Source organism: Protobothrops mucrosquamatus, unplaced genomic scaffold (genome assembly GCF_001527695.2).
Source record: "Protobothrops mucrosquamatus isolate PMUCROS unplaced genomic scaffold, P.Mucros_1.0 scaffold357, whole genome shotgun sequence".
Classification (NCBI taxonomy): domain Eukaryota; kingdom Metazoa; phylum Chordata; class Lepidosauria; order Squamata; family Viperidae; genus Protobothrops; species Protobothrops mucrosquamatus.
In genome coordinates this window covers 351,441-379,367 of record NW_015386692.1, presented here as the reverse complement: position 1 = coordinate 379,367, position 27,927 = coordinate 351,441, and the positions used below count along the sequence as shown (strand labels likewise).

General features: G+C 36.4%; 1 protein-coding gene across 1 annotated transcript in view; it reads right to left on the bottom strand.

Annotated features, from left to right (window-relative positions):
- Window positions 1-27,566, bottom strand: part of FYN (FYN proto-oncogene, Src family tyrosine kinase) — a 39,628-nt gene extending 12,062 nt beyond the window's left edge. The window contains exons 1-7 of the mRNA XM_015815632.1: window positions 27,499-27,566; window positions 15,472-15,729; window positions 13,888-13,984; window positions 11,385-11,483; window positions 10,156-10,259; window positions 9,472-9,621; window positions 449-604 (exon numbers count right to left, since the gene is read on the bottom strand). Of these exons, the coding sequence (XP_015671118.1) occupies window positions 449-604; window positions 9,472-9,621; window positions 10,156-10,259; window positions 11,385-11,483; window positions 13,888-13,984; window positions 15,472-15,718 (853 nt within the window). The 5' untranslated portion in view covers window positions 15,719-15,729; window positions 27,499-27,566. The remainder of the gene's footprint in view (window positions 1-448; window positions 605-9,471; window positions 9,622-10,155; window positions 10,260-11,384; window positions 11,484-13,887; window positions 13,985-15,471; window positions 15,730-27,498) is intronic.
- Between the last annotated feature and the right edge of the window lie 361 nt (window positions 27,567-27,927).

Below are 27,927 nucleotides of genomic sequence, written 5' to 3'. Positions count from 1 at the left end.
TAAATCTTGGTTACTATATCAAAAGGATTTGCATCCCAAATTGCAAGACACTTTATTTGGTCTCATAAATGCTAACAAGAGCTCCAAGAAAAGAACCAACACACAATAATGGTGTGGACTATACCCAATCTTGGACCATATAAATAATAGTGAAACTTGGGAATTGGAAACCTCCAGTTCTAGAATCAACAGTGCATTTTTTACAATATAACACAGATATATAACAATATACTGTTATATATATATAAAAACATATAATGTTTTCTTTCTGTGCTTGTGTGGCCTAGAAAGTCTTCTCTACTCGAGGGCCTTATCAAATGCTAGTCTTAGGTAACAATATTAGTTCATTGGAACTTGTGTTCACAATGCCTTTCTTATTCTGAAATTGGCTTCTTTCCTGATGGCTTTAAGCATCCATCCCAAACCAGAACAGTTTTCGCTGCCTTACCACTCCACACTTCAGCGAAACAGCCCTGACCCAGCTTCTTTTCCAGAAACAATGAATCTCGTGCAACTTCCCATGCATCCTTAGCCAATCCGACAGTTTGTGGAGTATAATTCGATGCAATCACAGTTAAGTTAAAACATAAACCATCAGCTTTCTCTACAGAAAGGGAAATTAATAAAAGAAATACTTATAATTCACAGAGTAATTGCATGCACAGGGAAAGATGGAAGGTGCTTTTTTCCCTCATTAGTTATTTGTGTTCAGTAGTCATTCAATTCTAGATAGTAGGCTTATAATAAATATTTGCATAGCTGTCTGATTAATACATTTGAAAACTGAAGGCAGCTTGTCAAAATTAGCAACCAAACTCAGGAAGCCCATTGCATTATCTGTCTTTTTATCATTTTTTTTTAAAAAAAATGATAATTTTTCAGAGAGGACCATATTACTCTACGTAATGGAAGACATCTGCTCTTCCTGATACTGATCCCTATTACTTTTGCTTCCACCTTCCATCTTCCACACCTATCCCCAATAGCTGGGGGCTGACTAAATAAGTTAAAATATTGTCTCAGCATACCCATCCATACTTCCCCAAACTGCCCATTTCCCAGTCTCTTGATCAACTGTAGTGATTCTCGTGGAATTTCCCAGACATCTTTGGTTTTGACAGACAGGTCAGTAAGCCTTGGCATTCCTTTATGACAAGGGACTACTAAGCGGCAGCAAAGACCCGCAGCTCTCTCTGATGAAGGAGAAGTAAAGCACAGGGAAAGAAAAGAGTAACAAACATCAAACAAACATAGCAAGCACAGAAGAAAAGAACAAACAAAAATAGTGCTAGTAAACAAGTTAAAATGTCTGTTAGTAGCATTCCAAAATAAGCTTGATGATTAATCATCCTGCATACCACCGGAGGTGAGAACTGCTTCCATCCTTTTGGAAGACTATGAAAACCTGGCTTTGCTGGTTCGCCTGGGGCCCCAAGGGGGCGCTCTCACCACTGGAAGTGGCTGACAGGATAAAAAGACCTCACCCCCCCCCCCCATCCGTATCTTAGCTCTGGTTTCAGTATAGTTTTCAAATCTTAATCTGTGTAGTTTTAATGTTTTAGTATTTTAATTAACTTGTTAATTAAAAATTAATTTGTAAACCACCCAGAGTCACCTTATAGAGGAGATAGATGGGTGGTATAAATATTTAATAAATAAATAAAAAATAAATCCCCAAAATTTGTACTTCTATTCATTCTGAGACTTCTGTATTGATGCTCTCTTTTGCTTAGCTTGAATAGGAGACTGAGATGCGTACAAAATGTAAAGAGATCAGACAAGATTCTTAGCCTAATCCTAATTTCTGCTTTGCGTTTACCTTAGAGTGTTTTTCACAGCTTCCCTGGAATGTCATATGTTAATAAGAATGACTCTTTAACAGAAATCACTGCTCTCATTCAACTTCATTCTAGGTTACTGTTTCTTTCTTAATTGATTGGAAGGGCACTCAGATGTTGGCATGACCTATTCCAACCTCTCCCCTTTTCTCTCTATTATATTTCTATTATATTCCTTTCTACTCCTCTATTACCACTGTTAGCAGGGGCACTAGTATTAATTTTAACTACATTTTAAAGTTAATCGGGATCTCAGATTTGAGAAGAAATGGGAGACGTATACAAATGTGAAAAAAATTCAGTATACTCCACATAAAGTTTTCCTTTCCTTTTAAACATATATGGGCATATAAATATTTTATCTTCATTACATAGTATAAGAAGGAAATGTAATTGAACAATACAGGTATGAAAAACTGACTTTGTGATCATTTATTCACCAAAAAATTAACAGAAATGCCATTCCCTTCTGTGGAAAAAGTAAATATACCCTTGGCTCTGATATCTGCTACTTTCCCCCTTTGGCAGGAATAACCTCAAGTACAGCCTTTTTTGCAACTATCTGCCAGTCTCTGACATCAACTGGGAGGGATTTTTTTCCTACTCCTCCATACAGAATTTTTTAATCTATAATATGTTTGAGGGGCTTCTTGTGGGAGCAGCTTGTGTCAAATCAGCCCATATCATTTCAGTGGATTTTAGATCCAGGCCATTCCAGAACCCTCCACTTCTTTTTTTCAGCCCTTCCTTGGTGTATTTACTAGAGTGTTTAGGATCACTGCCATGTTGCAAGGGTCACTTTTGGCTGAGCATCAGTCTTCTGACAGATCGTCCCACATTATTTCTGTACAAGGAAGAATTCATAGTGATTCTATAATAGGGAGTTGCCCAAACCCTGATGAAACAAACCAGCCCCAAACCCTAACATTTTTCTTTGGTTTCCACCAAACATGACTTTTGGTACTGTGGTCAAATAACTCTATTTCTGCCTTAGCTATCCAGAGTACATTGTTCCATAAATCTCATTCTTTGCCTAGGTGCCCATAAGCAAACTGTAGTCTTGCCCTTGTGTCTTTGGACAGCAAAGGTTTCCTTCCAGCATACCCCCCACATAGATCTAATTTGTGAAGGTTTTTTCTAATGGTAGACTCTTGCACATTGAGGAGAGCTACCTGTATATCCCATGATGAAATTTTGGGGATCTTAGAGACTACTATCAACCTTGTGTATTCTGCTCTCAGGTTGCTGGCCTGGCCAAGTTGGCAGTTGTTGGCAATCTTCTCCATTCTAGATGATCTTCTAGACCAGAGGTGTCAAACTGCTGGCCCGCGGGCTGGATGTGTCATGCTGAAACCGCGCCCACCCCATTGCCGGCAATGGAAAAAAAGTCGTGATACGTCACAATACGTCATGTGACGTTGTGAGTTTGACACTCCTGTTCTAGACAGTAGAATGATTGATGGCTAATTGTTTGGCAATCTTTTAAAATTCCTTCCCAAATCCATTGACATATACCGTATTTTTTCGTCTATAAGACGCACCCTTGTATAAGACACTCCGGCATGCGAGTTTCTCCCCGCCGATCAGCTGTTTGGCGGAATGCCGAACAGCTGAGCTGGCAAATCTGGAAGTTCGGCTGGCCGACTATCTTGCTCCCTCCCCCCTCCTGTTAGTGGCAAGCCCACAGGGGCTTGACACCTGCACCAGGCAGCATGGCAACCCACACAGGTAGGCCCTGGGCTGCGGAGGTTACCATTATTTTTCCGTGTATAAGACACTGCATTTGTATAAGATGCACCTGATTTTTGAACAGGGTGTTTGCAGGAAAAAATAGTGTCTTATACATGGAAAAATACAATATAATCTTCTTTCTGAATGTCTCAGAGAGCTCTTTTGATTTAGGCATAGCAATCTCACACACTTCAACAACAAAAAGCAACTCATCTAAATGAGGTTTAAATAAGACTGGTTTCTCCCAAAGCCTCTCTCATAATGTTGTTTATCTACATGTGAAATTAGCAATTATGTTTATTTAAATTATACAACAGACTACAAAATGTAAATGATTAATGTATTTGTTATATCCTCTTCCTCTATCAATATTATTGAAATGAAGATCAAATACCTATATGTTGAAATATGTTTAGAAAGGGAAAAATTCAATAGTGTGTACTTTTTCCCATTCCTATACATACTATATATGTTAAATGTTGCTAAGTAGGCACTATGCAAAAATGAAGGATGGTCACAGGGGTTATATCAGGAGTAGAAATGGAAGTTTTAAATAGGGAATGTTAAAGTTACACTTAAATTAAAATTTACTCAATCGACTCCTTAGGAATACATGTACTCTTTCCTACAACTTGGGTTTTCTTTAAAAAAGAAGGAATATTGAACAAACATCAAAGACACGAAGCCCTGAAATGGCAGATTTTTAAAGTATTTTTTTAAACTCTAGGAAAAGGCAGAGTGCCAGTCACTGTTAAGTTCAGGAATATTAGACAGTTATTTCCGAGAAGTGGAAAAAATAGTGTATATCTTCACATAATATAAGGAGACAGTACTTTCAAGTTTGTTCTGTAGGCTCCATATTGAGCTAAATATTGCAAATGGAGCAGAACTATGGAAAAGCATATGCAGATTTGATGTATCAGGAGCCAAATATATTGGCAAGTTCTGGAAGTTTGTATATTATATACACCCAACCGGTTACTTCAGTCCTGGATTCAGTTAATATATGGAGATCCTACTCCTACGCTGTCTTAGTGCTTTTCTTGCCACAGCATAAGAATAATTTCTGACACACAATCTGCTGTTTGAGAATAACTGTCTGTTTCTGATATTTCAAACTACTGGCTGGGATCAACATGCCCAGAAAGTATTCACTGAAATTGGTGAACATTTGGAGGAGAAAGACTAGGTTTTCGTCATTTACTAGAAGATACAGGGAGGGCGTCAGCTAGAGTAAACCACAGAGGCTAAAAACTAATGCAAGCATAGGAAATCCCATGAAGGGAGTCTTACATACAAGTAGTTTGCATATCTATTTCCAATATTTTTATTCTATTCTTTCATTTTTCAGTATAGTTTACATAAAAAGTTGGTGGCATTCAACAAGGAAATAAAAAAAAGCATCAGTCCAAAAAGCCATCATCTATAAATCTGAATTTTTGAAGATTATTGAATTGACATAGGCAAATAGAAAGGTTTTCATCTGACACCAAAAAGACTTGGCATCAGGTGAATGAATTGTATAATCTGGACTTCACAATCAATGAGGCTTTTCTTTCTTGTCCGGTGAATCCAAAGAAAAATTTTCAACAAAGATTATGACAGCTATCAGGTTCACATTTGATTCAGTTTTATAGATTTAAGTTACTGATTTAAATTGTGTCTGGATTAAACTTGGAGCCAACACAGTTGCTTCGTGTTGTTAGCATTTGTATTTTGATGGCAGTTCAACTACTGCCATCATAGTAAGCTATTTTGGAAACATGTAGGGCACATCATATATTCTAATAAAATATTAAAGTAGCCCGAGGCTACCACTTTCTTGTTTCATTGTTGTACCCTTCCCCAATTTCCCAGAAGAGACTTGATGTTTGCTAGAGATTCTATAGGCTGATTTATCTATCTCTTCTACTGTACTGTGACAAAATAAAGGGTTCTTAGCCTTCCTATTCTTTTTGGTAACAAGAGCCAAGCATTCTCTTTTTTCCAAATTGGACTATGGCATGACAGAATCATTTCTATCACACCTACCATGAGATTAATGAATGCTAAAAGCTGGTTAGGGTAGCAGAAACAGAGTCATAACATAAGTCTTAGATACTGTGGCATGTTTCTGAGCATGTTCAAATCATCTTGGGCCCAGTATGAACTTTTAACACTATTATCCTAAAATGTTTTTATTCATTATGTGGCCTGAATGCTTCAATAGGAACAAAACAATCTCTCAGTCAAGTCAATCTAAGTCTCTCTGTTTTTTTCACGTTATATGAAGAAGTTTAAGAGGGCAGGGGAAAGGAAAGCTGGTGGTGATTTACCAAGGTGGCTTATGAGATGAAGCAGAAAGCATTCAATGGCTGACACTAAGATTTTATTTTCTGAAGAGGAAATCCTGCTTCTTTTGTAGAGTACCTCTGTTAAAAACAGCTGGAATGGCATAATGCAAATACACAATTAGTAAAACACAATCGGTTCTTGTCAGGGTCTTAGCTGAAGATGTAATCGGCCATGACCAAAATACCCTCAACAGGCCCATCATTAATTTTAAGGACTGTCTCCTATTCACTCACTGTTCTCTGGCAATTATGGATTGCTTGATAAAACTTTCAGGCAAATCTCTAGATTGGCATTCTGGATTCTGATATCCTCTAGAACAGGGGTCCCCAACTCCCGGTCCATGGACTGGTACCAGGCCGCGGCATGCCAGCAGCCGGACTGCACAAACAAGCAAAGCCCCATTTGCGAGATGCAGGCAGCACACAAAACCATGCACCCTCCGGTCCACGGAAAAACCTCTCTCCACGTAACCGGTCCCTGGTGCCCGGTTGGGGACCTCTGCTCTAGAAATACTGCTAGGAAATTACAGATTTTGCTATCTGAACAAGTGCATAGTACCAGGTTGATAAAGGTGGATCCAGAATGATACTCCCGGAGAAGCATATACTTTTTAAGTAGCAATTTGTCCAACTAGTGACAAAAATATGTCATGGATTATTTCAATATTATGGCAGTAGAAAAAAAATGAGATAAAAAAAGAAATAAATTGTTAGACGTGGAAAGATGCAAGTGGGCAGAATACACGGAAGCAAAATAGCTTTATCTTTGATGCAATAGAGAGCAAGGAGACAACATCTGAAAGTTTCATGCAGTATTAATTAATGTATTAAACAATAGATGAAGCATAAATACATTCTATTTATGCTAGCATGCATGCTTGGGTGAGCAAAAAGAAAAGAATGCTTAATTGTGCCTGAATATAGCAGAATGAATATTGAATAATGTTACTAAAAAGATAAAATAGTTCAAAAATATTGCTAAACTGATTAACTTCTAAAACAATTTAGGAAACAGTTTAAATATTGAACATTCTTAGAATAAGTAAATATATTTCTAAGTATCTGGAATGTTAAGAACTTTGCACAGAATATTGTATGCATGCACACGATAACACACAACCATTCTAAGACATAAGGAGGCTATTTTTTAAAAAACAAATTGTCCTAGAAACATGCATTTTTACTTATTTTACAACAGTGGATAAGAGTAGATAGTAATTAGCCAATTAATACCACCTACATTCAGTGAAATGAGGAGGACAAGATTTCCCCTCCCTAGCATGCTGTGTGTTCTCAGAAGTGTTTAGGAACCTTTTAATTGGGAGAGGGCAATTAGAGTTTTTCAGGGGAAGGAGCAATTTTGTTAAATGCAAAGAAGTCTATTTGCAAGAAACTGGATATCTCCCAGTGCTAAAATAAAAACTATGGATTACTGCTCAAGATACAGGAAGTATAAATACATTTATTATTTCACCATTATTATGGTCCACAACTGTCTAAAAGAATTAAGACTGTAGTTTTATAATTTGTTTACATGTAATCCCTATTAGTATCAATATTTGTTCATTAGATGAAGAAAAAATTAGGTGTTTCTAGGAACGTGGTTCGTGGTTGTTGTTTTTAACCTAAAAACAATTCTGATAGACAGTCAGCTCTGTAATTTTAATGTGCCATATACAATCTTTGGTACAGTGTTACAGGATAAAAACTAGGACACTATGAATTGCAGTCCCGTTGGGCAACATTGGTCAATCACTTTCTCTTAGCTCAAGGAAGAAGCTAGTGGCAAACGACTTCCAAAAAACCTTGCCAAGAAAACTGCAAAGATTAATCTAGACCAGGGGTGTCAAACTCAATTTCATTGAGGGCCACATCAGCATTGCGGCTGTCTTCAGGGGGCCGGGTGGGTGTGGCCAGGGTGGGTGTGGATGGAGTGGTTGTGGCCTACTAGGTGGGTGTGGCCAGCTCTACATTGTTTGCGTCAAGGGTGCCTGTGGAGGCCTGGGCAGGAGTGGGATCTGAGGGTCTCTGGCAGAAGGGGGTGGGACCAGGACAAGTGCCAAGGCATGGTCCACTGGAGGAGCCTTGCTGTTCCTCTCAGGCCATGCAGGGGGGGGGGCTTATGGAGCTAAGACTGAATGCATTTCAGCATAAATGGCCACCACAAAATTGTACATTGGCTCCCTGCTGGCCTGGGCCAGGGCCAAGGCAGAGGGGGGCGTTCCCTCACTGTTTCCAGGATGGCTTCGCGGGCCACATGAAACCACTTTGCGGGCCGCATCTGGCTCCCGGGCCTTGTGTTTGACATGTCTGGTCTAGGCTGTTATTGTGAGTCAACAACTACACACACATAAAACTCAGCAACAAATCAACAGAACCATCTTTGCATAAATATAAGACTAAGTGTGATTGAGTCTTAGCCATATCAAGCAATGAGCATGAACTAAAGGCTTTCTATTTCAGCACTGTTTATAGCACTAGCTGTCAAATAGAGGAAAAGGGAGAAATATAATATTTGTGGAATGCTTGTACAAAATTGTACAAGATGTACTCAATCAGAATATACAAGTATAATGAGGTGATGATGAGGGTCACTGGAAGGAAGGAGGAATGTTCTGTCACTTACTTAAGATGGCATGAGCTGACAAGAGCAATTTCTTATATCTGATCCTGATTTGTTTACTGTCAGCTTCAATCCCAGCATTGCAGAGAATGATGGAACGGCTATTATGTGCATAATTTCTTAACAGAAATATGCGAATAACTACACAAAATTCAAGAACTAAGCAAGTGATTAGTCCAGGTAAAGTATCCTGATGATAGGTGAATGGAGATTTCTCTTTTTAAGTGCCATAAGTTATAGCAAAAAGGCCTATAAATTCCAGCATCATTAAAGTCAATATTACTAAGATGACTAATTAGAGTTAAACCTAGGGATAAAATGTGTGCATCCTTTAAAAAATCAGAATGTATCTTTTCTAGGAAAAAGATTTTTATTTCCCAAGAAAGACTAAATTGTGTGGCAGAATTTTGGGATGGAGAGGAGACAAATTAATTTTATCGGAAATAGAAGGGAAGCCACAGAGATATTTAAAAACTCAATACTATAATAAGGACTCCCTCACCTTTTTAGTTTCATAACTTTATGCCTCCAAGCTCTCAGAGTTCTAAAACTTAGTTTAAGATGTTAACATGAAAGCAATGGTGAATTTTGGGAAATCCAATATCAAGATGTGACTATAAGAAACCAATTTATGCATTATATTAATAGATTACCCCAAATGTACTTTTCAGATAAAGTGGTTTATATTGAAAAACCATGCAGTTATCAAAAAATTGCTAATGAAGCTTATGGAGTACAGAAATGCTCTGAGGTTTATATAATGAAAGTCATGTTTTAAAATGGTGAATCTTTATGTGTTCTGATAATATGAGACCGAAAGAAAAAAGAAGACTCTAATTTAATTAACATTTTCTATTTAACAAAAGTTAATAGGGAAGCGTTATATCAGTTGTATTTTTATTTTAAGGAAACTGAATTTATTTAACAACTGAATTTTCAAGGTTACCTGAATAATGCTGAACAAGTTGTTGAAGAGTTTCAAACTGTGCCCTGGTTGTAATATAATATCCTCCACTGTCAAGCTTACGGATTTTATAATGTTTGACATGATCACCTTTCATATCATCCCAATCACGAATGGACAATGAATAGGCACCTATAATAAGAAAAGTAAAAGCTACATGTAAATAAAAAAATAAAATATTCTAACCAGAAATAATTTAAATTATTTTGGTAGCATGTTACTATAAAAATGGAGTATCCAGTATAATTTTTTGAAATTAAGGAAAGCAGGAAAGGCCTTTTTAAAGGCACAACATTAGCAGTAATTCTGAACTGCTCAACAATTTAGAGAATCTTTTAAAATTCTTTATTCTTCATTATATACAGCTATATTCAGAATTAGATCTCCTTACCATGGTTTGCAACTTTCAATTTTTAGAGCAGAATTTAAAAAATAAGCACTTCTCAAAAGTCAACTCATAAGTTAGATGCTATTTTTCTTTATGTAAGACACAATCACACCCAGCACAGATTCTATAAACTGAATGTGATGTTTATCTAATAAGTTCTGCTGAATTTAAATTTAAATTATTATGAAAAAATAATCTTATAGTATTTTTTGTTTCATTTGAGCATGTCTCATTACCTTCACTGACGCTTTTCCTCTGCTTTTTACTTAAAACATTACCTTTGGTGGTTTCACTTTCACGAATCAAGAAGGTTCCTCGTGGATTTCCAAAGGACAGTAGCTGCCTCTCAGCATCTTTTCGTCCAAGTTTCCCAAAGTACCATCTGAACAAACATGCCAGAAACAAAAGGTTTCAAACTGGAAGCGGACTTTTTTTTAAAAAGGATTTAAAACAATTAAGCTTGCGTAAAGACCATCTGTGAAGATCATTCAAGTTTTTCTTGTATCTTCAGCACACTTATATACAGACGTATCCCAGCAGTAAAACATTGATTTCTGATAATGATGTATAAGCAGAAGGAGCCAATTACTAATAATGATTCCTGAGACATGATGAACACATAAAAAAAAGTAGTAGTCAGATTAATTTGCACACTGATAGGCATACTCTGAATGGTCCATTGACAATTCATTATGTATGATCATGTAATCCTAATCAGCAATTCAACACAAAACACTGCCACAGCATAATCCAATGCAAAAAAGTATTTCTGATAAATTATAGAAAAAATATCTATTTTTTCCGCCATGCACATGTATACATAATCCGATTGTTGTTTCTCTGTGTCATATAATATATGTGGGTATATGCATAATTCTTTCTTTCTTTCTTTCTTTCTTTCTTTCTTTCTTTCTTTCTTTCTTTTTCTTTCTTTCTTTCTTTCTTTCTTTCTTTCTTTCTTTCTTTCTTTCTTTATGTCATATTTATGTAGTGTATAACGGAGGTGGTGACCCTTTGAGAGCTGAATGCAATGAAATTTTGTTTTAATGTATGCCAATTAGTGTACATTCAAAGTGACAATAAAGTTGTTATTCTATTCTATTCTATTCTATAGATAGCACTGTAGGGCTAAGAGTTCACGTTTATTCAAATACTGTCTTTAGAAAGGCTTCAATATTTCCTTTAGTGTTCATATTTAAAAGCTGAAATAATAAATATTGCTCCATCTGCCTTTATTATAAATTGAGTTCTGGCCAGTTAACTAAAATAAAACCATCACAATCTCAGTGTGCTTAAACCCAGTACACTAGAAAGGTTACGTTTCTAAACCAGAAGATTCTGGATATTTTTACTCTGGTTTTCTTTTAATTACCCAGGTATTTAGCAGTCTAGTTGAAAAAGGAAGTTAACGTATTGTGTAATTCCTTGAAAGTCACCACAGTTTCAACTTCTCTCTATTCAAAACAATACTATTTTATTTCTTTTTTTAAAAAAAAAAAATACATACTCTTCTGCTTGGATGGAGTCAACGGGAGCCACATAATTACTGGGAATATAACCAGTTTCTCCAGTAGTCAGGGATCGGGCTTCCCACCAATCTCCTTCCCTGCAAAGCAAAAGTTAGAAAAAAACAGAACATTGTTTTAAAGATAGCCATCATAATATGCCTACCGTGCTCCTGGTTCAGTAAAGGAATCCATCCTTTTTGAGCATTCATAATTAAAGAAACAGACAATGGAATGCATTTTTCTTTTGTTACTATTGCCTAGAAATTCCACTAGATGGAGATCTTTTATAACAGCCATAAACACTGCAGTTTGTGCCAGGTTATAACAGAGATTCATTCAGAAAACAGAGAAAGCAAGCATTAACTGGTATTGCTGTGTTTGTACAGTTTGCTTCCATGTTAAAAGAATGTATCAGTGTGGGTGGATTCCACAGCTCTGCTGAAAAAAATGCATGCTTGTGAACTTCACTGACTTTCAAACTACTGCACTCTGAAATGACTGACAAAAGACTGAAAATGTTTAAAGTTAAACTTTAAAAAAGAAAGTAGAATAATAAAAAAGATCCAGCACAACATGGGAAAAAATGATTAGGCATCCTTTGGGCGTTTTTGCCAGTAAAATATGGATAACTTTACTGCATTTAATATCCCCAATAAAAACTAAAATTAATTGTATACGATGTACTGTTATGTACATCTGGATAGCCCAACTGCAGATTTAGAAAACTGTAATAAAATTGCTTATTATTCAAGTATGTTATCTTTATCTTCATCAGGACCATTTTGAGGCATAAGGAAAAGCAGATATTAAATGAAAATTTAAGCAAAATATGATTATGAAAATGCTATTCTTTTTAAAGTAAGTTTTAGTTTAACCAATTATGCTTATACAACCAGCAAAGATGTTTAGCCATAAAGAATCATAGAATATTCCACAAATTATCTTGTTTTTTATTTCAGTTTTATAATCTGCCAGTTATCTTTGAAAAGATATTGTTTTGATTTACAGAATCTTTATTAATATTTCAAGGAAGGAATTGCCATTATATACATGAAAAGCACATGATGCATTTAAGGAATATTTTAAAACTGTAGGTTTTTAAAATAAATATTTAAAGTATTTAAAATAAACACTGAATTTTTAGAAACACTGATTCTTAAAGGCCATGTTTTCAGTCCTTCTACATTTATTTTAATTGCCATTCTGGGACAGAAATATTAATCCTAGACAGTAAAGGCCAGCCAAAAGATGAGAGATGGAAGGTTCAGATTAGTCCTCTTCATAGATGTCCATAATTAACTACAACAGCATCAAAACAACAAAACATTAGATCATAAAATCTACTGAGGCATGGAGTTTGCATTATGATGCAGATTTTGTCAGTCCCATCTCTGGAATGTCAGATTCTTTCTGTTCTATGATCAATCAATCAGTAATATTTATAACCAATGACCAGCGAAGTTCATTGTACAATACTGGATGATGTGCTTTATAGTGCATTCAGCAACTCAGTTCCAAAGCTCTTCTTATCAATTATAGAAATAATGTAAGGGTGAACATCTCTTGCCTTTTGTTCTGATGGTAGCACACAATTTATATGAATGGCAATAAATTTAAAAAGACATGAAGATGTAGGGAGCAAATTAATTTAACTCCTCCCCCCCATGTTATCTGTCCCTCTTTACATACATCAGACATCTACAATATTACTGGTTTTATTTATTTATAAGATTACTGCTCAGATATTCACTGATAAACAGTAACAGCGAATACTGTCATCAAAATAACAGTAGCAATAGTTCCAGCTCTTTACATAATTAACAAGTAACTATTTTCTCTCCTCTTTTATTAGCTTAAATAATCAGTAATCTAAATGTTCTGCCTAATATGAAACATCTCTCAATGGCAGAAAATAGCTCTGTATAATCTTCAATTACGTTAATTCAACTTACATTTGTCACAATAATAACCTATGTTCTTTCTTAAAAAGTTATAAATTGAAGCAGATGATCCTAATATGATGCGTTACAGGTAGTCCTCGACTTACAATCATTTGTTTAGTGATTGTTTAAAGTTACAAAAGCACTGAAAAAAGGGACTTAAAACCATTTTTCACACTTATGACTGTTGCAGCATCCCCATGGTCATGTTAAAAAATATGGATGCTTAGCAACTGGCATGTATTTATGATGGTCATATCCCAGAGTCATATGATCACCTTTTGCGACTTTCTGACAAGTCAAGTCAATGGGGAAGCCAGATTCACTTAATAACCTTGTTACTAACTTAACAACTGTGGCAAGAATGGTCATAAAATGGGACAAAATGCACTTAACTATTTTGCTTAGCAATGGAAATTTTGGGCTCAACTGTGGTCGTAAGTCAAGGAGTACCTGTACACATTTTTAAAATTTATATACACAGGAATTTAATATATCATTGCTATCTAGGGAACAAAACATCTAGGCATTAAAAAGTAAATATATAGTAAAGAGAACTTACGAATTGTTAAGTATCTGGAATTTTTCTCCTTTATGAAAACTTAAATCATCTTCTGTTCTTGCTTCGTAATCATATAGAGCTACAAAAAGAGTTACACCTATAGAAAGATAGTAAAAGTGAATGCAACTTTTGCAAATCACAGTGTTTTTAAAACAAATTATTTCATTTTTTTTCATAATGGAAGATAAATTTGAACCTCTCATTTTATTTTTCATACAGCATTTCACATAGGAAGCCCAAAACATTTGGTTATATATGCACTGCCTAAATTCTAATATTATCTTTTTCTAAACTGCTTTGTATGTATTATCTTTGATCAATGTTGTCCAACAGGACTGAAGATTCTAATGTGGTTTGCAGGGCACCAATGTGCCAGTGGATATTTTTTTTGGTGCTGGGTCAGGCTCTTCATTTATTTAGTGTATTAATCAAATTTATTACTACCATATCTGTGAGGCTCTTTGCCTCCCCCATTTGAATTAATAAATCGTATCTTGGCAGGCTGCAAATTAAACTGACAACTTCTAGCACTATATTTATTTCCAAGAACACAGCTTAATAATGAGCACACAAGCATCATAAGCACACAACCATCATTAGATGGCCATGGAATATAAACCTAAGAAACAAACACCATCTCTCTGTTCTGGATATCTATGGGAATAGTATCATACACCATACAAAATAATAATATGGTTGGTTTGGCTTTGGCATTATATGTTGCAGGAGCATACTATGATTTTTAAATCATGGTTAATGGCTTAGTGTATTGGCCTGCTTGTGTCACACCACAACTTAGTGAGCTGGGTTAATGCATACACTGATATTTTATTTAGGACCACCTATTAATTTTATGGCTGGTATCAGCAACAAACATAATGAATTTCAAATGTTATTATCTATATAGCCTTTCAGCTCTTATGCTGCTTCAGAAGTTATAGAAAATTAAACCTTAAATCTAGAAGAAAATATACATCTTAATTTTCAAAACCTGTGTGAGAACTGATTCCATAAGAATGTTGGGCCTGGTATATTGGACATACATGATGAGAAAATAATATCTACTAAACCTACTAATAGAACAATTAACCAGTGGAACAACCTGCCTCCAGAAGCGGTGAATCTCCAACACTGGAAGTTTTTAAGAAGAGACTGGACAGCCATTTGTCTGAAATGGTATAGGGTTTCCTGCCTGAGCAGGGGGTTGGACTAGATGACCTCCAAGGTATCTTCCAACTTTTTTATTATTATTATTATTATTATTATTATTATTATTATTATTATTATTATTATTATTATTATTATTATTATTATTATTATTATTATTATTATTATTATTATTATTAAACCTATATGACTGACTTTTGCCAGTAGAGACGCAAACAATGATGTCGGAGTATGAATAGTAAGTATGTGCATATCTGAATTCATGCACTGGTGAACCCTGATAATATTTTCATCAAGTACAAAAGTATGTCTGAGATAAAGGCAAAGGGATTTAAAGAAGAAATATACACTTATTGAGGAACATAAACATGCTTTAGAAAGGGAATGGATGCAGTTCTTCTTCTTGTTGTTATTCACCTGTTCCTCCTCTTGTACGCAATGTACCAGTATGTGATGAAGAATTAACACCACCAAAGACCGTCAATCCTTGTCCTCCAGCTGTGGGGAAGTTGTTGTAGTTTGGAATTGAAGTCACACCAAAACTTGGGTAATGCTGGGGGGTAGGATCTGTTCCATAGCGATAACCTGAACTCTGGTTTAAACTACCATCCCTCTCGTCGGTCAGTTTTGTTGCTTCTTTATCCTTACATTGCACACAGCCCATTATCTAAAATCCTGCAAAAATCAAAACAAAACATACAGTATGATGCTTATACATTTCAACTAAAATATACAACACATGCATATTCAGGAGTGATAGAATTAGAGTCATTTTTGGAGGAAATGCCTAGGCATCCAATTGCTAAAATCAGGCTAACTTTTCTTGGGGTGGATTCTAAAAAAAAATTCTTGGACTACAGAGTTAGCGTTTGAACTTCAAATTGTAAATATGGAAGGATATCACATTTTTGTGGGGCTAAATATACCAATTCAGTTTATGCCAACCCCATTCTTGCTGCCATGAGGGCAAAAGTGGATATTCTATCAGTATCAATTATGGCTTCGGATATTAATGTTATTAATATTATTTGACATGTTCAAAAGGCAGGGAATCAGATTTCATACTCTGTACAATAAACTGGAGAACACCTTCACACCTGCAGGCTTTCTATGTTCATGTTGTTGGCAATGGTATTATTTTTCTTTAGGAACTGTTAAATCTAAAAGATAGTGCCTATGTGGCATACAGTAATTTTATAGAGTGTGGAGCCCTGACTTCTTGACCCTGTAGTTGAACTCTGAAGATGGGTAGTTAGAATTTCTTCCCCTGCTCTTCTTCCTCACACAAGCTTTCCTCTTCGCACTCCTGTTTGCTCACTCTGGTCATGAATTCCTAACTAGTTTGGCCTTTTCCAAGAGTGCTGGATGAGACTGAGCTGTTGGCTGGGAAAGAAACTTTAGCTAGTACCTGTCTCTCTCTCTCTTTTTTTTAATTGAAAATGTTATAAAATTTTACAATATAAATCCCCCCCTACCCCAAACCCACCCTTCCACTCCCCCCTCCCTCCCCCCTCACTTCCCAGAGCCAATCACAGGGTTAACAACAAAATAATCATACTCTAACAAACGTTAATCAACTATTAAAATAACATATCTAAAACCTCCTTTAACTCTCTTTTCAGCAAATATACAGTTATTAAAGACAATAATAATAATATCGCTTTGATAATTAAAAATAATACTAAGTAAACTATTCTAACCTTTATAGAACAATAATATTCTAAAATTCACTCAAAAACCAAATGATATTTTTTGGTCCCATATTTACGCTCAATATAATCTATCCATCTTCTCCAAACCGAAATATATCTTTCTTGTGAATAGTCCCTTCACATAAGCGGAGATCTTGGCCATTTCTGCTAAGTTCGAGACTTTAAGTGACCATTCTTCTATAGTGGGCAAACGTTCCGTTTTCCAATATTGAGCTACTAGTAGTCTTGCAGCAGTTATACAATTCAACATCAAATCCATTTCTTTTGCATCCAAGTCTTCCATAATGCCCAACAAAAATACCTGCGGCTTAAACTTTATCTTTTTCTTAAAAATATTTTGAATATTCCACCATATCTTAATCCAAAATGCTTTAACTTCCCTACATGTCCACCAAATATGAAAATAAGTTGCATCTAAATTTCCACATCTCCAACACTTAGGTTGTAGATTAGGATACATACAAGACAATTTTTGAGGATCCAGATGCCACCTATAAAACATTTTATAAAAATTTTCCCTTAAGTTTTGAGCTTGAGTAAATTTTACATTTCTAACCCAAATTATCTCCCATAGTACCTGTCTCTTGATGGGTGAGGCAGAGGCAGCCTTAGCCCCTTCCCTTGTGACTTTGTGCTCAGCAAGCAAACATCAGCCAGGAAAACAAAACAAAACGAATGGACTCACACTGGCTCCTAGTTACTGTACAAATTAAGTGGGAAACAGCGCAGCACGATCTCAGATTACAGGTCTTTTATGCTCCCCTGAGTTGGACACAATCTGGCCTGATGAGTCACCTTTCCACAAAATTCTGACATTTAGCCATTTGGGGATATAATCCGTGGAATTTTTCCTTTGGGTTTCACACTATCTGCATGCAATACTTTATAGGTTTCTGAAAAGCTTCTGTAAGATGAAGTTTAGAAAGACATGGTTTATTACAGGGAAAGATGAGAATATGACCAGAGATGTATTATTCACCTGCTGAGCCAACAAAAAAATGAATTAACTTCCCAGTTATCAAAAGGTGGGGAAGGGAGGAAAGCAGAGAATAAAGTAATTCTTCAAAAATTTATGACCTTAGAAAAGTTATGCCAATAATGAATATACCTAAAACCTCCAAGCCATAAAAGATGAAGATGGAGAGGATGGTGATGATAGTAATAGTAGTAGTAATATTTCAAAGAGATAAAAGCCTATCTGTACAAAACAGGTACTTGGACTGCAACCAAATCTCTCCCTTTTTTGCTGACATGTATTTTCTGTAAAAGAGATGGGACGAGTACATGGAAATGTATGATGGAGAGATTCCCCCACCACCACCTTTTCTATTGTCTTTTTCAACTTGGCTCCAATATCTAGGCAATGCATTTTTAAAAGCGTGATTGGAGGACTACATAATTTGTGACGAAGGGTGTAACCTACATGTTTTGTTTTTCAAACCAAGACTTAGAAAAGTGATCCATTTTTTTCTTGAAAACTCCATACATGATATCATTGAAAGCTTAGTTAGGAATCTGGAGGAAGTAACAAAGTATTACTGGATGGGATCCCAAATGACTCCCAGGCTTGTGTAGGTCATTTTAAATGCATCCTCTATTCAGCAGTAGCACAGAGCTCTAAACAGCCAGAGGACGAAAAACTTAACTCCTACAGTTTTCATATCAGAAACATCACTATACGGATCGCAGGCATTTCAAGCCTTTAGCAAGCTAGAAACATATGGCTTAGCAGATGATGGTGATATCATTTCATAAAATCTGAAAATCATTACAACTGGTAAATAAGATTTTGATGTATAGGACAGTAGTTCTAAAATATCACATCCCTTAATTATTTGGGCATGACTGGGTCATATGATTGTTTTAGCAAATGACATTGGTTTTTCAAAATAAGTGTATAAAGAAGTTCAATTTGTTATCTACCTCTCCAAAGCAAAACGAGGAAGGTGCTAATTAAAGCCCACAGAAATTATGAAACTGAGTGATATACTGAAATACAGTACTGTACGTATTTCCTCATAAATTCCAGGGCCTGTTTGCTTTATGAAATCAAGCAGTAATTTTGTAACCACGTGACAATATGACTGCAGCTGCAGCATACAACTGCAGTCTTACAATATACTTTCATAGAAATAACTCCTAATGAGCATTCAGTAGAAGTGTGTGTGTGTGTGTTTGTGTGTGTTTGTGCGTGTGTGTGTGTGTGTGTGTGTTAAATCCTACGTGTATTACCTAAGGCAATAAGTTCTATTCTACACTGTATAGAATTATCCTGCAAGTGACAGATTGTCTCCTTATGCAAGAATACATGGATATACTGATTGGAATGATGCAACAATATACAAAGGAGCAGATGGACAAAAATTAGGTATCAGCAACATTCCACCTCTTACAACGACATCCAGATTTTAAATGCTCTATTTGCCAATGTACTTATGTTGCAAAAAGCAAATTGTCATCATGTTTCAGAAACTTCAGCTGTTCGTATGTTTCATCATGGACACTTTAACGTTACAGTCAAGAATTAGAAGAAAAAGCTCCACAAAACATATTGTGTCTTCTTTGGAAATCCAGAAGTTTAGAGTTAAAAAAGTTGCTACATAATTGAAAACCAGATAAATGTTTATATAAACTTTTGCTCTTAGTTTCTTCCCACTCGCTGTTCATCAATTCTTCACAGCAAGGAAAAGACAAGCCAAAGAAGTAGTGTCCAATTGAAGCAGGTGCTTTTTTGGCTCTGATTCGAGAAACAAGCGATAGTTATGGGCAGTTCAAATGGGATACCAATCCCTCCACAAAAAAGTTATGCTCAAATAATTCTACCCACTTGAAGCTTGGAATAACAGCTTAGTCCAAAAATAGAGCCCAACAACACAGTCCATTCTGGGCTTACCCAACCCAGCAGTCTGCTGTCCTCCCATTGTTGTGATGGGAGATAAGTATGTTTTCTGCAAAAGCACTGTCCCCATGATTTCCTATAGCCAGGTGTCTGAGATTAGAGTGGCAGAGACTTCCTATCAAGAGCTGTGGCAGGAAGGCTGCTGGTATAGCACAGTAGGTCTGCCTCGCAGTGTCACAGCCAATTCATTCATATGCAGGGTACAAGTCCTAGCACTACTATCATCTCAAAAGAGTCAATCCAACTACCTCTTCTTTTCTGTAGGAAGATTGTTAGCAGCTAAGGTGAATGCCCCCTTCCTGAGAAGTGGAAGGGATCAGCCTCACCAAATTTACATTGCCTGGGAGGAAGTGGATTGACTTTGAGGACAGTAGGGGAAGTGATGCACTTGAATGAGGAGAAAAGAGGAACTGCCATTGGGAGTCCTGCTAATGCATAGTTGCAATTAGGGTAGCTGATCTCTTTATTTTTTTTGTGCACAAAGGTTATTATTGACCTTGTGGAAGACTTTGATATTCCCCTTACTGAAAAAAAATTGGCTATCGCATGAAGGTCTATTCTTTCCAGCAGCTAAAGCACAGATGGTCGTGGAGACACAGAGCCCTGAAGCCAAAGGGGAGAAGAGGAACTGGCAACAGATCAACTGGAGCCTTGCAGGTCATCACCTTCCATTTCTCCTTTGTGCAACATAGAATGTTCCATTTTCAGTGGAAAACACCAGCATTTCCTGCCAGCTCACCTCAATCCAACTTTAGCCTGGCTTAGCCACAGGCTGACAGTGAGATGGAGGCATTGTTGGGAGAACTTGCCTGCAACAAAGAGTAAAAAGCCTATCGTAGTGGCAGGCAGGGCAAGGAATGTGCATGAATGAAACTTCTGCTAAGATGTTGTGCTCTTGCAGGTTTGCATGCAGTGCCAACTATGTAGGACAGGATAAACTTGCACAACTCAAATTACATATATATATATATCAAAACTACAAAGTTAGAATAAAAGTACCATTGCCAAATTATCTGGGAATTCTTATTTGGAAATAATGTTTATTTACAAACAATTATAAACCATTCAACTCAGATGACTTTGCATGACTTATAATAATAAAATAAAAAAGAAATATCAAACAATGAAAACTCCATCAAAATAACTGCATATGCAACAAAATGTAGTAAGACGTTCTATCAGATATTCACGAATTGGTAGCAAATTAAAAAAAATATACACAAGAACATTCATATAAACATAATATTAAAAGAGAAATTAAAATTTAATCAACTTCTGCTGTACTAAATAACTGGGAACTAATCTTAGCATAAAAAGGCATTCCCCTAATTTGGAAGCAATGTAAAATATAATTATCTGCATACGTTACACCTCTAAAAACAGGTGCTCAAAAAATGTCACTTGCATATTTTGGATCAAGATAGTTTCATAATGGGACTGCTGTTGCTAGCTTCAAATCAAATAATAGGTTCCAGAATTGTCTTAATATCCAGAGATAAATTTGTATCTCTGGAAAGACTGCAACAACTAAGTCCCTAAGACTGAAATAGAATAGAATAGAATAGAGACCTTGAAGGTCTTCTAGTCCAGCCCCCTGCTCAAGCAGGAGAACCTATACCATCTCAGATAAGTGACTGTCTAGCTAGCCTCTTCCTAGTATGTAGCAGCACCAAGACAATAAAAGAGTCAAAGCTGGCAAACCATAAAACAGGACCACTAATGTAAAACATGGACCACTTTTCTGGGGAATGGGGAGAACTATACGACAACCGGCTATGGGTTCTTCTTTCATTGCCTTGCAGCTCTGCCATGATGATTAGCTGGACAGTTCAGAATATTTAAAACTATCCACCCCTCTTTCTCTGAGACCTTTGGTGGCCTTGTACTAGAGCAGGGGTAGGCAACCCAAAACACTCAAAGAGCCACTTGGACCCGTTTCCCACCGAAAACAAAACACTGGGAGCCGCAAAACCCTTTTGATATCTAAAATGAAGATAACATTGCATATATCCTTTTTTACCTTTATTATATATATATATATATATATATATATATATATATATATATATATATATATATATATATATATATATATATATANTGTGTGTGTGTGTGTGTGTGTGTGTGTGTGCGTGTGTCAAAAAGGTCTCTCTCTCTGTCTCTCTCTCCCTCCCTCTCTCTCTTTCTGCCCTTGGTCTGCCAGTCCTCTTCCCACATTCTCTTTCTTTCTCTCTCTCTCTCTTTCTCCCCCCCTCTCTTTGATCTTCTGCTCACCTGGCAAGCTGGCTTCAAGCTGTTCTCCAACAAGAGAACAGGGGTAGGCAACCTCGGCTCTTTTATGACTCATGGACTTCAATTCCCAGAATTCCTGAGTCAGCATAGCTGGGCTAGCTAGCTCTCTCCTGCCCTTCCTGCAGAGACGCAACAAAGGGAGGAGCCCCGCCCAAAAAGCTTTTCAGCTTGTCGGAGAACACCGTGAGTCCACTCTCTTTTACACACACATACAGATAGATAGATAGATAGATAGATAGAGAGAGAGAGAGAGAGAGAGAGAGAGAGAGAGAGAGAGAGAGAAGGAGAAGCAGGGAAGCGCAAGTGCCTCTCTGTCTCTGTCTCTCTCTGCAAATGGCAGAGAAGGCTGGGAGCCACAAGGAAAGGCTCAAAGAGCCGCATGCGGCTCCAGAGCCACAGGTTGCCAACCTGTGTACTAGAGATATCAAGGCCTGTGTTTCTTTTTGAAAAATCAAGCTTCCTGTTAGGAAACCAAGTGAACCGTTGCACTTTATAACTGACCTACCACTTAAAGGCTGATGTGCTATTTATGGTGGATAAATGTCACTAAGATCAAGTCTCCAACTCTATGTAAACTGGCTTGATCTTTTACCTATTACTGTGTTTGCTTATAATAACTCCAATAATGCCTCTACTCAGATGTTGCCATTTCAGGCCACCTATGGTTACTATCTACATCTATTGCCATATGCTTCTCAGTCCCTCAAATTTTGCCTTCTCCCCTTTTCCAGGAATGCTGAGCTCTTGGCACCTTTTCATGGATCAACTGGATCACACCAGGTCTTGTGTAAACATTCTATTGACAGTCAGCAGCAGGAAGCATTTCCCTCTCCTCCTCCTCCACTGTCGCTGAAGATCACATCTGGCTTTGTATCAGATTTCTCCCTGTCAACCAACAGACTAAGAAACTAGATGTAAGCTGGTTGAACCATTTGTCATACTTGCATAGATCAATACTATAGACATTACTCTGCAGTTTCCAGCCACATTAAAAGTTACACACAGATTCTCTCCTCCGTTGTGCATCTTTGAACCAATTTGTGTTATGGAGAGAGGGAAGAAGAATTGGCATGGAATGTATTTTAGAGTTTCACTGCAGAAAGACCAGACCTAGAAGACATGATTCATTGGCAGAGTTACTCAGATATAGAAATGTTGCTGACAACATTCATGCTCTGTACTTTCTCTGACATACCTTCACAACCAAAATGACCTAATTGGTGACCCATTCTACCTTTGGCAATAATCTGCAGTTCTGACTCTAAGAAAGAAGTACCCGGTAAATTGTTTGGGGGATAGAAAAGGAGACATCTATACAACTAATAAGAGATGAAGATTATCCCATTCAAAAGGAAGAGTTTTGAAATGGGCGGTGCTCCTGATGAAGAAAATAGATAAGATGGAAACTAAGCTCTGCTTTGAGGAGTCAACTGGAAGTGGAGATTGGGAGAAAATAGGAAATTATCTCTTATTTTAAGATAAGATAGATAAGATAACCTTTATTGTCATTTTTATACTGTGGGCACGATGGCACATATCAAAAATGAAATTTAGTTGCCCGCTCTCAAAGTGAAACACATTCATGACACACACCTAAACATACTATGAACAACATATGTATAGACCCACATCCCTACATATACAGCAAATAAATATTAAATATTGTCCATCTTGAATATATAACGGAAGGAGGAAGCTTGAGAGTTCGCAAGGTTAATGCTGTATGGAATGAAACTCTGGCTGAATCTGGATACCACGGATACCACGAAGCCTCCTCCCAGAAGGTAACAAATAGAATGTATATGTATTATTAAGATCCTTAGGCAGAATGAAGGAGTACAGAAATTTGAAGGGGAAGGAGACTTTGTCAGCTCCAGTTGGCAAAGATATGGAAACAGACAGAGAGACACAATACCCTTCAGTCTCTCACAGACTGAGGGAGGGGAAGATCCATCTGGATCTTTAAATAGGAAGGAGAAAATAGGGAGGAACAGAGTATAAGAGTTGATAGTGTTGACGAAGAACCCAACCCTGTTCAGGCCAGCTGCTTACTAAACTCAAGGCTAGGGAAAAAATGAGTAAGAGACAGTTGATGCAACAAGATGAGAGGAAAATGCTTAGGATTTCATCTCTGGCTCTGTCATTCATTCATAATTCATGCATATCATTCTACGTTCTGCAATACGCAGACTGCCTGCATGAGTATAACTAATTTTTTCTGCAAGAAAGCAATTTATCCAGGTGTTATCAAAATTACAATCGTCTGCTAGATTGAATATGGGGTTGATTTTCTGAAGAGATATTTATTGTTCTGCTCATGTTACCTCACAAATAGACAGCACCGAAAGCTGCAAACATGTTTACAAGAATCAGTAGGACAACAAAATGTTGCCCAATTTCCAGTTTGAATCATTCACCAGGTGACTGAACATTGGCAATTCTATTTCCTAGTTGAAAGCCTGAGTAAAATGGGTCCACATAAGAGATGTCATTTGCAATCCTCTCACTTTTCTTGATGGCCATTAGCAAGAATAAATAGATTCAGGTCTACAGCTGGGTAAAAATTCCTTATTCCACCCACTACTGGCATTTTTCGAATTGCATCCAAAGGAATAAATAGTTCAATGGAAATAGCAATGGGGATGTGTTTCTTTGTGTCACATGTAACAAAAAAGCTTTCAATAATTTTCTTCCTCCTCACAATATAAGTAGTCCTCAATTTACAACCACAGTTGGAGCCCAAAGCAAGCAAGGTGGTTGTTAAGTGAACCACACTACCAATTTTATGACTTTTTTTGTTTCAGTTGTTAAATGAATCATCATGGTCTTTACGGGAATCTGGCTTCTCCCACTGACTCTGCTTGTCAGAAGCCGGATGGGAAGATCACAAATGGTGATTAGGTAACTCTGGGATGCTGCAACTGTCATAAACACATGTTGATTGCCAAGTGTCCAAATTCTGATCATGTGACTGTGGCAATGCTGTGATGGTTGTTAAGTGCAAGGACTGGTTGTAAGTCACTTTTTTTCAGCATCACTGATGACTAGCGTTGATGAAGTTACCTAGTTTCGGGTACTGAAACGTCTGCAAGAAAACAACCAAGCTCAGAGAGCACCAAGGATCCCAACATTGTAATTTTGGACAGTCACTAAACAAATGGTCGTAAGTCAAGGACTATCTGTATATCTTAAAAAACACATTGATATGACACAGCAGTGTTTTGATAAACCTTCCTGGGGGAAGAGGGAAGCAAGGGTGATCAGCAATGTCTCTATACTCCAGACAGATATGTGGTTTCTATGCCTCAAAAGTTACCATCAAATTATAATTATTTAGATGACTCCCCATTAATACATGGACAGTAATTCTATTAGTATATGCAAAGAAATGAAATGCATTTTAACCAAACTTTAAATTAAAATGAAATGTAGTTCACCCACTTTGGGGAGAATACCTGCAGCATGCAATTCAAAGGCTAAATGTAGATCTTGGCTGCAAAGCTACTTTTCAAAGTGATGTTATATAATGTTACTATGACGGGCACAAAAGAAGCAAAAAGCAAACTAGAGCCACATGTAATTCTGAAAAATCAAGTAGCCATCTAAAGGAAAAATAAAGATACCTTATTCATATATGCTCAATCATATTTGCATTTGTCTGAGCTGTTGAATCTACAAAATATATGCTGTTTATTAGCTGCTAGATCTAACAGTTCTTTGGATGACTGAAAATTTAGAATTTAAATTACTTTTAATGCTACCAGTAAAGGCACCTGGTAGGCACCTGGACAAGACTCTCACCATCAAGGAATATCCCCATTTTATTTTTGGCCTGCTAATAAGGTCTGGAAAAATAAAAGCAGTGGCAATACTGGAATAGGAAGTGTTATTTTTTGTTTTTGCTTCACTGGTTTGAGGCTATTTAATCACCGGTCTTGCTATGCCTTGCAACTGACTCTGTTCTCAATATATATTCATATTACTTTTTCCATCCGCATTTCTGAGAATGCAGAAAGGCATTCCAATCTTATGATTCTGGAAGTGAAAGTCAGGCTTGTTCTGCTTTCTATTCTTAGGGGTGTCTTACTTTAAAAAGAAGTCTTTTATGTAGGTCCAGTGGGAGGAAGCATCCAAAATTGTCAATATCTGGCAAGTCTAGACATGTATAAGTGCACATTCCATTCCATTTTGACACTACTTCCTTTTTTCCCCAACAGGGCATTAAAACAGAAAAAGAAAAGAAATTCATAAATATATTTTGATCTCATAATTATTACTAATTTCACGCTACATTATATTTGCTGCGTGGAATTTATAGTTCTTAAGGAGATAGGAAAAGAATAATTTGCTCAAATATAGGCCATATGTTGGAACTACAAACAAGCATGGCTTGACAAGGAGAGGCATGCTTAGAAACGTGAGAATTATAGTTTCTTTAAAACCGTAATTCTTTTCTTTAAAAGGAAAATAATGTGTGATAAAAGCAAACAGTTGTCCAAATAAGCAAAAAATCCATATGGTATGAAAACATATATTCTGAATTATTTCTCAGATCAAAAGTTGTGTATCACAGTGTATTATTTACACTAAAATACATATATTTGGGGAAATTCATACTAAAATAAATGTGAATTTTTTTATATAAGCTTATAAACAGTGCAGAATGTAAATGAATGATAACAAAGATTTTATAGTACATATAGAAACTTAATATACTGTAGATAGAAAATCTATCCATACAAATATTAATTAATGCAATCTAGATTGTTGCTATCTAGACTGCTTACCTGCAAATGTTGAAATTCACTAAGAAGGAATGAACATACAAATCATATACTGGATGCTGTTTTTCGAGGTAACTTTGGGATGTATGAATAGAATAGTGGTAACTGAAACTAATAGTAATGCATTTGTGAATCATAAACTTGTTAGATTTGATGTGAGCACCCTACTGAACCTGTGAATTATGTGCAGCAGCTGTACTTTAAAAAGCAGGTTAAAGGGAACAAAAGCTAAATTCAATTTAAACTTAGATTTAATTACTTTTTAATGTATTAAATAAAATGTAAGATGATAACTCCCTTGTATTTATCCTTTTTGACATATTAAAAATGATATTTCTGTAGGAACTCTGGAGATTGTAATAGCAGTTTGGGGAAATATGTGTCGCTTTGGGCAATGCTGTGCATTCTGATCCAGCACATGCATTTTACTACACAAATAAAAATCAAGAAAACCTTATGCACTCTGTTACTTAAATCAGTGAAATGTTAGAGCATACTATAATATTTCTATGACCTGAAAAAGTAATTGCTGTAATATGCTAAGGAAACAACAAGCCTCATCAGAAACCCTCTCAATTATTTTTAAAAAATGTTTAGGATTGTTCTGCATGCTGAGTTCAGAGCAGCATCCTCTTCTTATTTCTAAGATAATTTCTTGTGTTCATTATAATAATTTGTACCTATTCCATTTGGCTTCTTAGTCCAAAGAAAAGTCTTGAAGGTATTAATAGAATGTAGCTAATTTTGTTCAGCTCACCTTGAATGAGTTCTGCTTCCACCCACTGCTCCTTTGCTTTTACGTTGCTCTTCCAACCACCTTCGGTTCCCTTTCTGCCTTTAAAAGAAAAAAGAAAAATGAAAGACAAATGACTTTGCAGCAACCATTACTTAGTATTAAAGTTTTATCATATATTAAATAAAATGATACCTGAATCTGAAAGATAATTCTCCAGTTTTTTTTTCACCCAGAAGCTTAGTTGAGATGGCAATGGGAATAAATACCTAGGCCACATCCTACTACTGGTTTCACAGTGCCAGTCAGTGGCAAGCCAGGAGGCAATGCCCAAGAATAAATTAGGACTCGGAACTAAAAGCAAGACCAGAAATCCAAGACACTCTGAATATTGAACTACGTGTGATTTAGAGCATGGCTTAACTGGAAACAAATAAGCTTTTTATACCAGTT